Here is a 17,080-nt window from a genome sequence, read left to right on the forward strand (position 1 = left end):
GTAAGGAAACACCATTCTAACCCGGAAGTGGGATTACAAATAAATCAGATTATATATTAACTGCCCCACCCCAGGCTTTCTTCTCTTTTTACGAAACTCAAGTTTCCTTTAGTCTCTTTTCATTTCACAAAACCAGTCCTTTGCTACTGCAAAGAAGCTATAATGCAATGGGGAAAAAAGCGCGGCTCAGTCCCTCTCAGAGGCTTGTCCAGGATTCTCTGTAGGTGATAAATAAGGAGCTAAAGTTCTGTGCTCCTTCAGACTAACAGTAAGTGGACAGAAAGGTAGGCTTGGGAGACACGGGTTTTTCTTTTTCCTCTGATTTTCTTATATTGACCTACATCTTATTTGAAGACAACATGGTAATTTTAAGCTCTAGATGAACTGAAAAATGGGTATGTCAGCTGGGTGCCAGTGACGCATGCCTGTAATCTTAGCTACTCAGGAGGCTGAGATCTGAGGTTAAAGTCAGCAGAAAAGGCTGTCAGAGTCTTGTCTCTAACCACTGGAAAATCAAAGTGGTATGGTAGCTCAAAGTGGTAGAGTGCTAGCCCTGAGTGAAACAGCTCAGGGAAGTGCTCAGGCTGAGTTCAAGCCCCATGGCCAGCAATAACAACAAAGTCAAAGCAGATACGGTTTGTTTTTAAATCTATTTTAAACCAAATAAGCAACACCCAGGTCTTCTTGAAGGCGGGGGTGTGATGAGCAGCAGCTTCTCTGACATCAATGGACAACCACTGTGAGGTCAAGCATTGATCCCGCTAGGTCCAAGATCGGATTGGACCGCAGTACCTCCTGCTGCTTTCATTCACTGGCTAGTGCTCTACCGAAGAAGTGGCTTCTCTAACCCTTATTGAGATTCTTATGTTAGAGGTAAGGAAAACAGAACTTAAGAGATGTGAACACATGTGCTAGGTTTTCAAGGTTAATGAGGAATAGGGAATTTGAGCCTGGGATTTAGAATATCCACTTGATTTTTTTTTTTTTTTTTTTTTTTTTGCCAGTCCTGGGGCTTGAACTCAGGGCCCCAGCACCGTCCCCGGCTTCTTTTTGCTCAAGGCTAGCACTCTACCACTTGAGCAACAGCGCCACTTCCAGCTTTTTCTGTTTTTGTGGAGCTGAGGACTCGAATCAAGGGATTCATGAATGCTAGGCAAGCTCTCTACTGCTAAGCCACCTTCCCAGCCCTATCCACTTGTTTAAAAAAAAAAAAAAAAAAAGGTTTGAGATCGAGTCTCTCATATGTAGCTCAGGCTTCCATGAAGTTTGCTTTATAACTCAAGTTGACTTTGGATTCATGTCACTTTTTTAGTTTCCCACCATGCCTACCACTTGACTACTTAGGATACAGAGATTCACGGCTTTGGACACTAATTTATCATGTTAAAGAGTACACAAGCTGGATGCTAGTGGCTCACATGTGTAGTCCTATCTACTCAGGAGGATGCACAGCTCCCAGCCTGAGTTCAAGCCCTAGCACGCATGCACACACATACACACACACACACACACACCACTGAAATAAAAAGAGTAACTTTTTTTAAGAAATTAAATTTTTTGTCCCACATTCACTTCTATTTTCTTCTTCCTTGAAGTCTTATAATTGAAGAAGAGACAAGAAAAACAGGAATTATTGACAAGCATTTTCACATTTGAATGTGCTATTCCTAGCTTCATAGCTAATTGTGAACAGTTTATTTCAGGCTCTGAGACTATGGCATCAAACCTCAAGACTGTTCAGCCCTTAATATTATAGCAGAAGATTCTTTCTACTTCGTAACTGGGACAGGACCAAAATCCAGGTCCTTTAAGGCTTAATGTGCAGATACATGACTCTCGTAAGCTGGTCTTCATTCAGCAAAATGAGGCAGTTAGTTTGTGGCTGACAAGCTAGTCTCTGGCTGAACGAAGTATTTCATGGAAGATATTCTCTCTGCATTTGAAGAAAATAAGGAGAAGAAGGATTGGGGACTTGGCTCAAGTTATACAGCACCAAGAATGAGGTTCTGAGTTCAAGCACCAGTACTGCCTGAAAGTGGGAGTGGGGAGGGCAAGAGGGAGAACACACATTTGGAAAACAGCTGAATGGTCTAACAGTAAGTAGTGCACATGAAAACGAGGCTAGGGGTGTAGCTTAGCAGTAAGGTGTGCTGTTACCATGGCTGGGGCTCAACACAACATAAGGAATAAACCAATAATAAATCAAAATAGACCAATTTTTACTTTGATTCTTTCTGAGTGTTGAGTCTTTTGAGAGTTCTTTGTTACAGAACCATTCAAACATGTGCCAATTCATACTAAAGATAATAGATATACTTATCTGAATTTATTTCCAATCTAATCTTTGTACCAACTGTGCAGGTAAGTCTGTTTAAAGGCCAATCTACAAGGTTCATTACATTTTGATTATCTAAAGAGTTCTGAGAATTAAGATAATTAGAATTCAGTGTAGCATAGGTACAGGTTACACTGATTTTGCCACTGTGGTTTAAACGCATAGACATTTCAAAGTCTTGAAATGGAATGGAGGACTGGAGAGGTTAATGTTTCATCACATCTAAAATGCTTCACCAGCATATGACCTCTATTTTGCTGCTCATCAAACAGTAAAATGTGGATGATATATGTTATATTTAAAGTACTGACACATAGAGAAAGAGATAGATCTTTTAAAGTCACTTCTTTATATTCAATAATTCAGGATTTTAATTCCACATAACTTACCTGTATCGCTCCTCCTGTAAGGTCTGCATTATTAAGGAATAGTCCCTCTGATAATGTTCTTTGAGGGTCTCAAAGGATTCCTCCAGTCTGGCCTGCGTCTCTCTGATCTCTTGGATCTCATGTAGAAGTGCATCAAATCCTGAGCTCTGCATGTCTAGGGTGTTTGTTTTGGAGCTGGATGCTCCTACACCGATGCCTCCAGTGGTGCTGTTGGCTCCCACAGAACCTGAAGTAGCGCTAGAACAATCTTCTTCACTACCATATTTTGGGCTTGACTGAAAGTTTGAAATTACTCCCAAAGCCTTCCCCGCATCATCTACCTGCCCCTCTTCTAGAGAGTCCTTCAGGTTAGGGATGTTGTCTGCACTGCCAAATTTGTTCCGAATCAATGAGGCAATCTCTCTGGGTTTAGAGACTACAGCTCCTGCTGCTGAATGGGTGGCCTGGGAAAAGCTGGATAATCCGCCTTTGACGCTGTCCACCACGCCTTCGCTGAAGCCTGTCACCTTGGCTCCCACATCCTTCAGACCCTGGTGCATGTCCCTGAAGACATCCTTTGGCTGCCGGGGGATCCCATTCTGCTCTACCTCTCGGAGCTTCCGATGGTAGTGCTCAAGCTTTTTTTGCAGCTGGAGAATGGTTTGGGCAGATTTCTGGTTCTTCTTTTCAAAGACCTGCTTGATGCGGGCAGCCTGCTGCTTGTCTGCACTGTTGGCAAGCTTCAAGTACTCTGCCACATTGTCGTCCCGGGCTGTTTGTGCAATCTTGATCTGTTCTGTGAGCTTTAGAATTTTCTGCTGCAGGTGAGCAATGGCAGCCTTTGTGCGCTGAGGGTCTGGTATTCCATCCACCGAGTCTGTATGGATGCTGCCATCGGTGCTAGAGGCCACTGCACTGGAAGTCTGGGCAAGGCTGCTTACGTCTAACCGCTCGATCTAACACAAAGGCAAGAAGAAGATGTTAGCAGGAGTCAAAGAGGATCACCTTTCCAGAATCAATATACACTAAAAATTTACCTTCTCTCAGTTCTTAGCATAGCTGCCCTGCACTTTCCTCCTGTCCTTTACCAGTCCTCTATTACTCTTGGATACAAAATAGATATGGTATATGAAATAAAAGATCAGCACAAGATGTAATACTGTAATCCTAGCTACTCAGGAGGCCAAGCCCTGGAAGACAGTAGTTCCAAGTCAGCCAGGACAGAAAAGTCCAAGAGACTCCACCTCTGATAAACCAGCAAAGTGCTAGACTAGAGATGTGGCTCAAGTGGTAGAGAACTAGCAAGCGTGTAAGGCCCTGAGTTTAAGCCCTAGTACTAGAAGAAAAAAGTTGTAAACTGGGACCATTCTTCTTTTGCTAGAGGATCTCCCATATATTTCTTTGAATAACAAATCTCTCTAAGTGGGCTTAAAGCGTGTAATAATTTATATTCTACATGTGTACTTTTTTGTTCAGAAGTTAATCTATGTAAGACAGGTATATTTATTTTCCAATTTAATTTTGGGGTTCAGACATCACTAGGTTCTAGTCTCAGTATTGCCCCCTAAAAAACAGTATGTAGAATTGAGACTAGCACAGTATGTTCTGTGTCACTTTCTCTTCATGTTCAATTCACCTAGATGTTAATATAATGGAGTTTCAGATAGCCAAGTTAACAAGTATTCCAAGAGCTCTTGAAAATTAACATACACTGGAGCCCCCAACCTTCTGGGCTGTACTAAGTTCCCATTTTTTGATTTTCTTTCTGAATGAGTCTTTATTTCACAATTGTAGTATATAATCAAATCCTGATTATTTATATTCAGTTAAACTCAAAGTCCAGTAGAGTAATAAGAATAGTAAATACGGTAATATCTAAGTCTGCCCCAAGCCTACAATACTCTAGTTTTCTCTCTCAGGTTCTATTACATTGGTGAAAATATTAATTTATGTGTATGTATTTCTGACTTAAGAAGTATGGATATGAAATGTAGTTTATTAATCTGGGTGGTTCAAAATGCACCTGAAACTGCAAAGTAAAATCACAACAATCTTTCTATATACAAATGTTTACAAATGATCATATTTTAGATGCAATTTTATTTCCTTATAAATTAACTAAAGAAATAAATCAGGAAGCAAGTGAAAAGTAGACAGTGCAAAAGAAAAAAAAAAAGACTGGAGGCATGGCTCAGTATGTCACCTGCCTAGCCAGTGCAAGCTCTGAGATCCAAGCCCAGTACTATGACCTTTTGCAAACAAGGAAGGTTCAATAGAGAAATGGTGTGGAAATAGGAAAAGGAAGGATGAGGAAAGGAGAAATGAGAAAGAGGAAAGGAGAGCAGAGGAAAAGGAAAGAGAAAGAGGAAAGGAAAGCAGAAGAGGATATATTGATCCATAGTATCAGAGTGGAGAAGAGGTGAACACCCATGTTTTGGGACAATGAGTAAAAATCCTTAAGGAGAGGTCCAGGGGCTGGGGATATGGCCTAGTGGCAAGAGTGCTTGCCTCGTATACATGAGGCCCTGGGTTCAATTCCCCAGCACCACATATACAGAAAATGGCCAGAAGTGGCTCAAGTGGCAGAGTGCTAGCCTTGAGCAAGAAGAAGCCAGGGACAGTGCTCAGGCCCTGAGTCCAAGGCTCAGGACTGACAAAAACAAAAACAACAACAACAACAACAAAAAAGGAGAGGTCCATGCTCTAGGCACGAACACTTAGGGCTAAGCGGGTATAATCTAGTCCTGGGTTAGGAATTCATTAACACAGATTCTCTTTTTTTGTTCTTGTTGTGAGACCAGCACTTGACTCACCTTGGTCCTTGATGTTTTTCTCATTGGCTGGCACTCTACCAACTGGGCCATGCCTCCAACTCCATGGATTCTTTCATTAAATAGCCTTTACAAGCTGGGCACCAGTGGCTCACACTGGCAATGCTAACTACCAAGGAGGCTGAGATCTGGAGGACCACTGTTAGAAACCAGCCTAAGCAGAGAAGACTGACAGTCCTTCAATTAGCAGGAAAATGCCAGACTAGAGGTATGCCTCAAGTAGTAGAGTGCCAGCCCAAGCACAATGAAAAACCTGAATGAAAGCAGAAGGTCTAGAGTTCAAGCCCTAATACTGGCATACACACACACAAAAAAATTAAATAGCCTTTGCAAGCATACTATATCGGACATAAATAACACACAAAATTAGATTCCTAAGTGACTCCAGACAAACAAGTATGGAAAGTAAAACTTAAAATATTTCAGTGAGACACAGGGACACACGATTATAATTCCAGTTATTCAGGAGGTGGGAGTAGGACGATCTGTTCATGGAGGACAGGCCAGCCCAGGGGTAAAGAGCCTACCTCAAAAACTAAACATACAACACAAAGGGCTGGAGGGCATTATTTAAGTGGTGGAGCAGAGAGCATGCTCCAGGCCCTGGATTCAACCTCTAGTACTGCAATACATCACACACACACACACACACACACACACACACACACACACACACACACACACACCTACATACATACCGTAAGTAAAAACATTTCAAAGGTAATACTACTGGATTTTATGGTATTGGGAATTCACAGCTCAATGCCAAGTACTCTAACACTGAGTTCCTAGTTTAGGATTTTCTCTGTCTGCCTGTATGCCTGCCTGCCTATCCGTCTGTGTCTCACTATTAAACCCACACTGTCTTGATATGGTCTCATTGTGTAATCTGTACCTTGGGCTGGCTTCAAACTTCCAAACATCTTGCTCTCTCCTGGGATTACCTCAGGACTTTCTTAAAGACATATTCAAAAAGGTACAAATCTACAAAACAAGACAACCGATATCAAGATACCAAGGGTCTACTGTTCACCTTTATTGTACTGCGACTTAACTTATTCCTTTGCTTCAGACTCTATGTATCCCTAGTTTATGTATTAAATGTAAATAAACAGAACCCAGTTCCCTTTAGTACAATAGTCAAGCATGGATTCAGACATAAACTATTTAGGCTTAAATCAAACACGGCTCCTAGCTGCAAAACCTCTCTACCCATTCCACCAATTGTAAGATGGAGATGACACCAATACTCTGTTTACAAGACTATGGTTGGCTTTGTGGCTCAGCACCAGACCAGCTAACCTCACAATCCTCACAAGCATACAAAATCAACATTGTTGTCCTTAATTTACAAATAACCTGACTGCAAAGTGCTCCCTGCCACCAGCTGTCACAAAGCAGGAAGACAGTAGTGTTTTGTCTGACCATCCTGAGGACTTTTATTTGTTCATCATCAGGGCTCCTGAGAGAGGCAGAGTATCAGTGCACCCATCATTCTGTTCTAACTGCTGCTTCAATAAGCAGGCAATACTGCTTTGTTTGCACTTTTGTCTCATCATTAAGAACTAATTTGCTAAACTTAAATATCTATTAACTGACATGAATTAACTTATCAGGAAATGACCAATTTAAATAGCAACGCCTCAAAACACTGATTCAACAGGGATTTGGGATTTGGTAAAGCTCTTACACTTTTCATTTGCAAGTATATTAAAAGATCTACCTACTTTTTCTAAGTGGATGAAAGCATCAGAACAGGATGAGTATAAGGCAAGGGCAGAGGCAGAGGCAGAGGCAGGAGGATTCTAGGGTGAGGACAGCCTTGGTAACATACAGAGGCCCACTATAAAGTAAACCAACAAAAACTCAATCAACCAACCAACTGATGAAAAAGGAAAACAGGAAGGAAGAGAGAACAAGAGAACACACAATAGTTCTTTGAGAACTATTGAGAACTCACACATGAGGTAATTGTAAGGTCCACCCTAGGGAGGGCTCCATGCAGGTGTCCCCCACCTGTTTAAGTCCAAACCCAGTACCTGCATTACCCAAGTAACTGGCACACCTGGAGGCCATTATCTCCACCTCCTCTGAGGTCATATCCAACCCACCTGACTATACCTCCCACATTTTCCAATATAATCTGGCTCAACACAGTCTCTACTCTTTCCTTTTCTCTCTTACTCTCTCTCTCTTGCTCTTTTTTCCCTTCTTCCTTCCCTTGTATCTCCCCACACCTCCATCTTGTGTGGGCTGGAAGTTTGCTTTCCACCCAATAAACTTTCTACTTGAACCATGTGGCGGGTTTCCTTTCTGGCAAACCTTACAGTAATATGGTTGAAAAAGTAAAAAAAAAAAAAAGTAAATGACCTGGGTTCAACCAGGTATGTCTTTGGGCCACCTTTTATCTTTTTGAGCCCAAGATTACAACTACACAATGGGGTAACTATCTTCTCATGGGATCTGTCTGTCTGTCTGTCTGTCTGTGCTATAACTCAGGGCTTTGCACTTGCTTGGCTTTTCTGCTCAAGGCTGATGTTCTATCACTTGAACCATAGCTCCAAGTTGTTGTTGTTGCATCTAATGTACTTAAAAATTGTTATTATAAAAGTGATGTACAGAGCAGTTCCAGCTTTTTGATGATCAGCTGGAGGTAAGAGTCACTCAGATTTATCTGCCCTAGTTGTCTTTGAACCAAGGTCCTCAGATCTCGCCTCTTGAGTAGTTTGGATTACAGGTGTAAGCCACTAGTACCAAGCATAAGGTCTTCTGAAAAGCACAGTGGCAAAGTGCTTGACTTATATGCACGAAGCCCTAGGTTCCATTCTTGTTACTGAAAAAACAAAAAGTGAAGAAAAAAAAAAAAAACCCTCATGTATCAGAGTTCTGCTGGGCATGGTAGCATGCAAACATTAAAAATCCCAGGATCAGCAACGTCAGGCAGTCTTGGGCTATGCAGTGAGACTGTCTCAAACAAAACAAAATAAAACAGTACAGTACAGTTACTCAAAGTCTGAAACTAAGCTCCTGCAGCAGTCCCCCCAAATACTAGGCTAACAATCAAAATGGAGTCATTCATACTAAAGTTCTACTCACCAGATACCTGAAGTTGTTATCTGACCTTCAATCAGCATTACTGATAACAGACAAATTTCCCAAATAGACCAGTTTCAGTTGGCAAGATAATAAAATTCCCTTAACTTTAATCCTTTCACACAAACAGGAATCTGGTAACTCTAACCAAATATTTTTCTATAGTTCCTTCTTCCAGTCCCTGCCTTGCAGGTAAAACAACTCTGAAAAGTCCCATTTATTCTTTTATCTTTGCTTTCTTTAATTTTTCCTGTCTTTAAAATATGCATGAAGAAGGCATTTTAGAATAAAGAAGACTTCCCACGTCTTTTGAAAGTAATCTGAAAACATACAGATGCCTGTTTTTTTTTTGTAATCTGAAAACATAAAGATGTCTGTTTATTTTATTTTATTTTTACCCCTTTCTGAAAGCAGTTCTTGAAGTCAAACTTTTTTTTTTTTTTTTTTTTGGCCAGTCCTGGGCCTTGGACTCAGGGCCTGAGCACTGTCCCTGGCTTCTTCCCGCTCAAGGCTAGCACTCTGCCACTTGAGCCACAGCGCCGCTTCTGGCCGTTTTCTGTATATGTGGTGCTGGGGAATCGAACCTAGGGCCTCGTGTATCCGAGGCAGGCACTCTTGCCACTAGGCTATATCCCCAGCCCTGAAGTCAAACTTTATAGAATGAATTGTGCTACTACTTGTGTGGGTTGATGCTGGGACCTGAAAACTGCATGTGAAGGTTCTGCTAACCTTTACCTCAGAGACAGAGTAGCAATGTTTTTTAACCAAAATTGGAGGATGTAGTTCAAGTACTTATTAAGTGATTGTAGTGGTGGGGAATAGAACAGAATATCTGATTTCTGGTGGACTGCCCCCAAATTTGTAATATCTAAGTCAAATTTTTATATGTCATATGTAAAAATTTAGAGGCCTTAAGAACCACACAGGAATCGGTCATCTGAATCAACAATAAATTTAGAAGTGCTCTGATTGGTCTTGCAATGACTTTTTTCAGCTCATTAGATTATGTTGAGGACCAAGTTCTGCCTTAGGAGTCAGATTTAATTTGCATTTTTCATCATGTTCTTCTTGAGGCTTGCCAAGGACTTCCCCAAATCTCAGGCCTACAAACAGAAAAGAAATCCATAAGCTGGGTGTGGTGGCACACTCTTGACGTACCAACAACTGAGAAGCTGAGGCCAGAAGACTGTGAGTTCTAGACCAGCCTGGATGATGATATATAGGAAGACCATGTCTTATCTATACCTCCTCCCCGATAATGACAATAATGGTAACAAATAAGTGATGATGATAATATTGGTAAAAGGGTAAGCAGATGAAAGTAAACATACTGAATTATTTCATTTATTTGAAGGTCAAGAGCAAATATAACAGTGGGGTGGGGTGATGCCCAACTACTTAGCAGGCAGTGATAAGAGACCAACCCTGGTAAAGACAGCATCTACATTCTGTCTCAAAAACAAAATTAAAAATACAACAGGGGGCTGGGGATATAGCCTAGTGGCAAGAGTGCCTGCCTCGGATACACGAGGCCCTAGGTTCGATTCCCCAGCACCACATATGCAGAAAACGGCCAGAAGCGGCGCTGTGGCTCAAGTGGCAGAGTGCTAGCCTTGAGCGGGAAGAAGCCAGGGACAGTGCTCAGGCCCTGAGTCCAAGGCCCAGGACTGGCCAAAAAAAAAAAAAAAAAAAAATACAACAGGGCTGATAGCATGGCTCAATGTGCATAGCACTTGCTTACTACACATGCTCAAGGACCCGAGTTTAAGCCCTAGTAAAGGAAAGGAAAAAAAAAAAGGGTAGTCTTCCAATGCTTTATGTAGAAGGCACATCTCTGTAGAATGGGATGCCCACCACCAATCCCTGTGAGCACAATTTTAGGGAGACGTTTCCCCTGTGCACAGCTGACTCTGGTGAACGTTCTCTCTGTGTCTGCCTTAGGTGAGATGTTTTCGCTGTGTATGTCTGACCTTCAGCTTGCTGACTCAGCATTGAAATACACACCAGAGTCAACAGAGATAACAGGAAAGATACTCAACTATTTAAGACCTTTGTGAAGAAATGGCTGAAAAAGGGAAGGCTTCACCTTTCATAACTAATTTCTACACTGCTGGTATGGGTCCCTGTGTGTGAGGTGTTGCAACAGATGGACTGAGGGAAGTACTATCCCACCAGAAGACTAAGAGAACAATTTTTTTTTTTTTTTTTGGCCAGTCCTGGGCCTTGGACTCAGGGCCTGAGCACTGTCCCTGGCTTCTTTTTGCTCAAGGCTAGCACTCTGCCACTTGAGCCACAGCGCCACTTCTGGCCATCTTCTGTATATGTGGTGCTGGGGAATTGAACCCAGGGCCTCATGTATACGAGGCAAGTGCTCTTCTCTTGCCACTAGGCCATATCCCCAGCCCCGAGAACAAAATTTAACAATGATCTCATCCTAATGTCAGTAATCACCTCACTGGCATTAAGTGTACCAAATGGAAAAGGAAGAGACACAAAGAACAAGGCCAATTGTATATGGGTGCTAGTCCTATCCTGTCACTGATTGAAATACAGGTTCAATTAAGATAATGGTACTAGACACAGGGCAATGTACTCCTTGAACACAGGAAGATGGCAACATATTCAAAAGATGGGAAAAGTACTGGGTATAGAAGCTCAACTAGTAACCTTAGCACTTCGGAGACTGAAACAGAAGGATCCTGAGTTTGAGGACCTGAACTTCAAGCAACCATACAACAAACTAAACCTACAAAAGCGGGGCTGGGAATATGGCCTAGTGGCAAGAGTGCTTGCCTCGTATACATGAGGCCCTGAGTTCGATTCCTCAGCTCCACATATACAGAAAATGGCCAGAAGCGGTGCTGTGGCTCAAGTGGCAGAGTGCTAGCCTTGAGCAAAAAGAAGCCAGGGACAGTGCTCAGGCCCTGAGTTCACGGCCTAGGACTGGCCAAAAAGAAAAAAAAGAAATAAACCTACAAAAGGGATCAGAGAAGACTTCTTGGAGGTAAAAGAAAAACTTGAAGAAGTGTTTGATAAAAAAGATAAAGGTTCAGGGCTGGGAATATGGCCTAGTGGTAAAGCGCTCGCCTTGTGTACATGAAGCCCTGGGTTCGATTCCTCAGCACCCCATATATAGAAAAAGCCGGAAGTGGCGCTGTGGCTCAAGTGGTAGAGTGCTAGCCTTGAGCAAAATGAAGCCAGGGACAGTGCTCAGGCCCTGAGTTCAAGCCCCAGGACTGGCAAAAAGAAAGAAAGAAAGAAAAAGGGGCTGGAGGTATAGCCTAGTGGCAAGAGTGCCTGCCTCGGATACACGAGGCCCTAGGTTCGATTCCCCAGCACCACATATACAGAAAACGGCCAGAAGCGGCGCTGTGGCTCAAGTGGTAGAGTGCTAGCTTTAAGCAAAAAGAAGCCAGGGATGGTGCTCAGGCCCTGAGTCCAAGGCCCAGGACTGGCAAAAAAAGAAAAAAAAAGAAAAAGATAAAGGTTCATTCCAGAATGAACAAGGCACTGTCTCTTAGCTTCTTCTCTCATGGTTGACACTCTACCACTTGAGCCAAAGCCCCACTTATGCTTTTTTGCTGGTTAACGGAGCTAAAAGCTTCACAGTCTTTCCTACCTTCTGGGTAGCTAGGATTACAGGTATGAGACACTGGTGCCTAGCTAAAGGTATCTTCTATGACATAAAAGACAACTATGGCAGAGGTACTCTGCCATCAAAGACCTAAATTACTGCTTTGCACTTTATTCTAAGGACAACATTGAAGGGTTCATAATGATTATGATAGTATAATTTCCTTTGGAATCTAGGCTTATAAATCTTTAAGACTGTCAAAAATATTACAATTTTCTTCTAAACTTGCTCTTCTTATAGTGTTCCTTATCGTGTGCAAAAGCAATCACTATCCATCAAATTAAGTTATATAAACCAAACCAATGCCCAGAAGACATTCCTGACATCTTCTACATTCTACCAGCATTAGGGAAAAGAGTCTGATATCATGGTAAGCAAAGGGTTACATGGTTCAGACCCAGATCTATCTATGCAAAGAGCTTTCCTTTAACGATTCTCTTACTCTCCACTTAGTCACAATGCTCTTTTTCAGGCCCTGGTGTTCAAGTTGTTTCTTCTCACCATGGTGCATATGCCTTACTGCCTACTTGTCCTTCCTTAAGCCCTCAACTAGCAATTTTGCCAGGTGCTAAATACATAGTGACACATTCAAGACAAAGATCTCTGTCTTCATGAGGCTCACTACTGGGTGGCGAAAAGTAAATAACCAAACAATGTAAATTGTGAAAACTATTGCGAAGAAACAGAACACAGTGCCATGAGAAAACAAATTTTAAAAAAGGAAAGCCTGCCTTAGCCTGGGAGGTGGCAGAAGGCATTTTAACTGCGTCTTCAAAGACAGAGAAGGAAGTCCATAAACGAGGGAAAGCATTAGTACTGCAGGTTTTATGTGCCAAAAGAGAACTTGGAATTTTATCATAGTCAAGATGAAAACAGAGGTAAAGAATACAGCAACTCACAAAGAGAGAACGGAAAGGGATTTACTTCTTCACTGCTTCTTAGAATTTCCTTGGTAAAATGTTAAAAGCATGCTAATCAAAATGGTTTAAGGAAGAAGTCCAAGGATGTTGAGAGCGCCAAGAGGCAGGCAGGGAGAGAGGACCCACACCTCATGGCGTATAGGATGGCTGTATGGCTGTATTTACGTCTTACATAACCAGTGAGTCAGCAGAAAGCCAGTGTCAATACATCTCCTCCATGCTCACTTTAGCTGCTAGGAAACTTGGCTCTCCCAAACGGTGACACGAGGGACCCATGGACAGAGTGTTAGGAAAACTAATAAAACCTACCTTCCGGCAACACTAACCTAAATTAGGATGAAGAAAAGTGAACCTTTATCCTTAGAAAAACATAACAGGATCCAACTTAAAGAGTAGAGCTAGGTGATCCTGGTAGGATTTCATTTGTAATAAAATTCTCATCTTAAGATTCCAAAATTAAGACTCCCCTATCGGCTAAAAGCAATCTGCATTTTAAAGAGAAAATATTCTATCTTTTTTGGGTCCTACACATATTTCCTGACTACTTTATTTTTTTATTTCCCCCTCTGTCTTTAGGGACTGAACCCAGGCCTTCGGCTTCAGGGCTAGTCTCTACATCTATCTTTACCTTTTCTCTAGTAAAGGCTACTGTGTATTAACAGTGACAGAAAATACTAGCAGAATTGGGTCTGGCAAAGGAAATACAGCAAAGTGAACATAAAAGGGATTCAATCCTAGTAGAGTGCAAAGAAATAAAGCACAAACAACCACTTGATAGTGAACAGCAACCATAACGATCTAAGACAACCACCACCAACGCACAGCTATAAAAATAGCTGGCTTCTCATCCTGCGTCTTCCGCCTCCATACTTGTGTTCTCCAGCCTATCACTGTTCCAGTGGGCACAGCCGAGTAAAAGAAAGAAGCTTTTATTTTTCCTTCTCCACTTCAGGCCATAAAAAAACAAGAAAGAAGAAAGAGTAATTCTGACTGTTAGGAGAAGTAAAAAAAAAAAAAAAAGACTTAATTGTTAGTCAGCATTCCCTGCTCTGGATATTCCTAGCTTTTGCCTGCTCGTGCTATCTGAGAAAACTTGATGCTTATCTCTCAAGGTCACAATCTGAATGACCAGAAATACATTTCCCTATCTGGCATCCTTCGTCATCCTTTTCCTTCAAACATGATTCTGCAAAATGTTTTGGATATCGCTAAGATGCAATTCTATAGAGCTGATACAGTACATTTTTTTTTAAATAAGGAAAAGAAAAACTATCATAACATATTCATCTTACCAAAACCCCCCGTCAGGCAGTCTGCTGATTTTGCTTGCCACCAAGCTCATCCTTCGTTTGCGCACAGCAGAGCAAGCTTGGATGAGGAAAACAAATCACAACCTCTCTTGGCCATAGGCTCTTTCCATCTGTCCCAGCTTCCAAGCCGCACAGGGGCTGTGGCACAGTCTGTCACGGCTGCACATGCTTGGTTTCCAAGAAAAGCGCTGTAAAGGAGGACAGTTACCACTGGGAATGCATGATCTCACAAAGAGCCTGGTGCAGCGAAGCTTCTAGTGGATTCCTCGGCTTCTCACCTTCACAGTCTCAGAGAAGTGCCCGTCACAGAACAAGCAGGTACAGCCGCACCACATCAACATCCCGCATAGCGTGTATTCAGTTCCCCTTCAGTCTCCTGCATCAGCTCCTACAGCCTTCTACATCTAGGCATCTGTGAGGACCACGCTGAATAAACAGACAGCTTTGGCCAAACAAGCGTGGGAGAGAGAGAGAGGAGAGAGAGAGAGAGAGAGAGAGAGAGAGAGAGAGAGAGAGAGAGAGAGAGAGAGAGAGAGAGAGAGAGAGGTTTGCTAGAGCTGCAAGTACAGCTCTAAGAATGGAGATCACAGACAGTATCTGCCTCTCTTCTCCAGCTGTGAGCATCTTTTATAAAAGACGAAAGCTTCCAAATGGTTGGATTTAAAGCTACAGGACATAAATTTCACATCCGCCTTTACCTTCCCATTTCAACTAGATACAGTTGAGAGAATAGCTTGAAGATGAAAGACATTCTAAATGAAATAATACTTGGTTCAATAAATAAAAATAAAAAACAATTTATCTATGTTTTGATAAAGATTGCCAGGTTTCCATGTTTTTCTAACATTTCTTCTCTTCTACTTTCATTTTAGATTTTCAAAATCATTAAGTGAAAATTGACTAGATAGGCTGCAGCTATGTCTCAAGATGAAGGCACTGAGTTAAAACCTACATACACACACACACACGGGATAGAAAATGGAGCAAAAAACAAGAAATAAAGTGTCTGAGACCCTAAAATCCAACAGACAGCTTTTTTTTTTCCACATGAGAAGCACTGCAATGCTATAAGCTCTAAGCAACAAATAAAAACATGACAACAGTAAGCAAGCCTACTGAACTGCCCCTGTATCACTGCATACTATCTTTGGAGCGTCCAAGATGCTGCATAAAATAACCAAGCATTCTCAGAGAGAATTTCTGTCCAGAAAGAGTCATTTTGAGATCTGAGCAAGCTGTCAGATCTGAGCCTTCTTTGTTCATTTGTTAACAGCAGTTATGAGGAATGCATACACAGGGAACTATAGTTGTTACAAAATATAGTATAGCATGTACGAAGTATTATATCTAGCAGCATTTTCTCTGAGGTTAATATGCAGAAAGGGATGAGCTATTCAGATAATTTAGTATAAATATTTCCTACTTCTATGATCTTACAACAGTAAGATCATTTCTATGCTTCTAGTTAAGTATGGGGGATTAAAAGCTTAGGCCAGCATCATACTGACAGGCCAAAGAGGGTTTTTCCCTTAGCTTCATGAAGATTTCTCTCACTTAACTCAGATGGAATTTAAAGCACCTGGAGCAAATGTGAAGAAAATACTAGATTAAAATAATGGTTCCTCTTCCATTTCTAGAGGTACAGAATCTTGACCTTGACTTTTCAGCACAAATTAATAAAGAATTTATGATTTTTAAAAATATTTAACCTAAGTTTTGTCTTTGCTTAAGCATCAGATTGTAAGGGTCCAGCCTGGCATGTGTTTCAATGCAAACAAAACTCCCTATCTCCTTGGGTCCAGATACTCTTTGTTGTACTCTTGATCTTAACATACTTGGCAAAATGTGGTGTTGAAAGTGGGGTTGGGCCTATCCTGGACCAGAGGGGACACTGGCGTGAATAAAGGAGGAAGGGTAAGAAAAAACAAAACAAAACCTCCCAATCTCGAATCATCATTAACACTAGCTCTGTTTGCTTAATTTCATTTCCATAGTCTTTTTTTTTTGGTCCTGTGGTTGAAACCAGAGCCTTAGGCATGAAAGAGGTCTACCACTGATCTACACTCATCTACACTCCACCTTTTGTTTTCAGTGTCTTCTGTTGAGACAATCATAGAAACTAACTCCTCTGTACAACACCTTAATAATAATAATTATATTAAAAGTTTTCTGTAATGTCACCTTTCAGAGAAAACCAAACAAACCACTGTCATTTCTATTCCTTCAGTATTTTTCTTGTTTTTTTGCCAGTCCTGGGGCTTGAACTCAGGGCCTGAGCACTGTCCCTGGCTTCTTTTTGCTCAAGGCTAGCACTCTACCACTTGAGCCACAGCGTCACTTCCGGCTTTTTGTATATATGTGGTGCTGAAGAATTGAACCCAGGGCTTCATGTGTAGGAGGTGAGCACTTTACCACTAGGCCATATTCCCAGCCCCATATTCCTTCAGTTTTTAAAAAATGTACAATATTTCTGCTAATTCAAAAATCAGTAATTCTTGTGACTTCAATTTGAAGAATAATTCTATGAAAGAAAGCATGTTTTTTCCTTCTCAAAAATCATGTCATGTATTTCTATACTAAGTCATTTTG

At 41.5% G+C, this 17,080-nt stretch overlaps 1 protein-coding gene and 1 long non-coding RNA gene across 5 annotated transcripts in view; one reads left to right on the top strand and one right to left on the bottom strand.

The window, feature by feature from the left end:
- The window catches only part of Tmcc1 (transmembrane and coiled-coil domain family 1), a 102,510-nt gene that overhangs the window by 19,836 nt on the left and 65,594 nt on the right, over positions 1-17,080 (bottom strand). For 3 of the 4 annotated variants that reach the window (XM_048356308.1, XM_048356311.1, XM_048356310.1), the window contains exon 3: positions 2,725-3,659. In XM_048356308.1, the coding sequence (XP_048212265.1) occupies positions 2,725-3,659 (935 nt within the window). Of the gene's footprint in view, positions 1-2,724; positions 3,660-14,769; positions 14,938-17,080 lie in introns of those variants that run through there. The other variant, XM_048356312.1, reaches the window with a different exon arrangement.
- LOC125358831 lies at positions 765-16,951 on the top strand. The gene is made up of 3 exons (XR_007212404.1): positions 765-1,197; positions 16,657-16,662; positions 16,939-16,951. It is a non-coding gene; the product is annotated as an uncharacterized LOC125358831 (long non-coding RNA).

This window comes from Perognathus longimembris, chromosome 10, assembly GCF_023159225.1.
Source record: "Perognathus longimembris pacificus isolate PPM17 chromosome 10, ASM2315922v1, whole genome shotgun sequence".
NCBI classification, from domain to species: domain Eukaryota; kingdom Metazoa; phylum Chordata; class Mammalia; order Rodentia; family Heteromyidae; genus Perognathus; species Perognathus longimembris.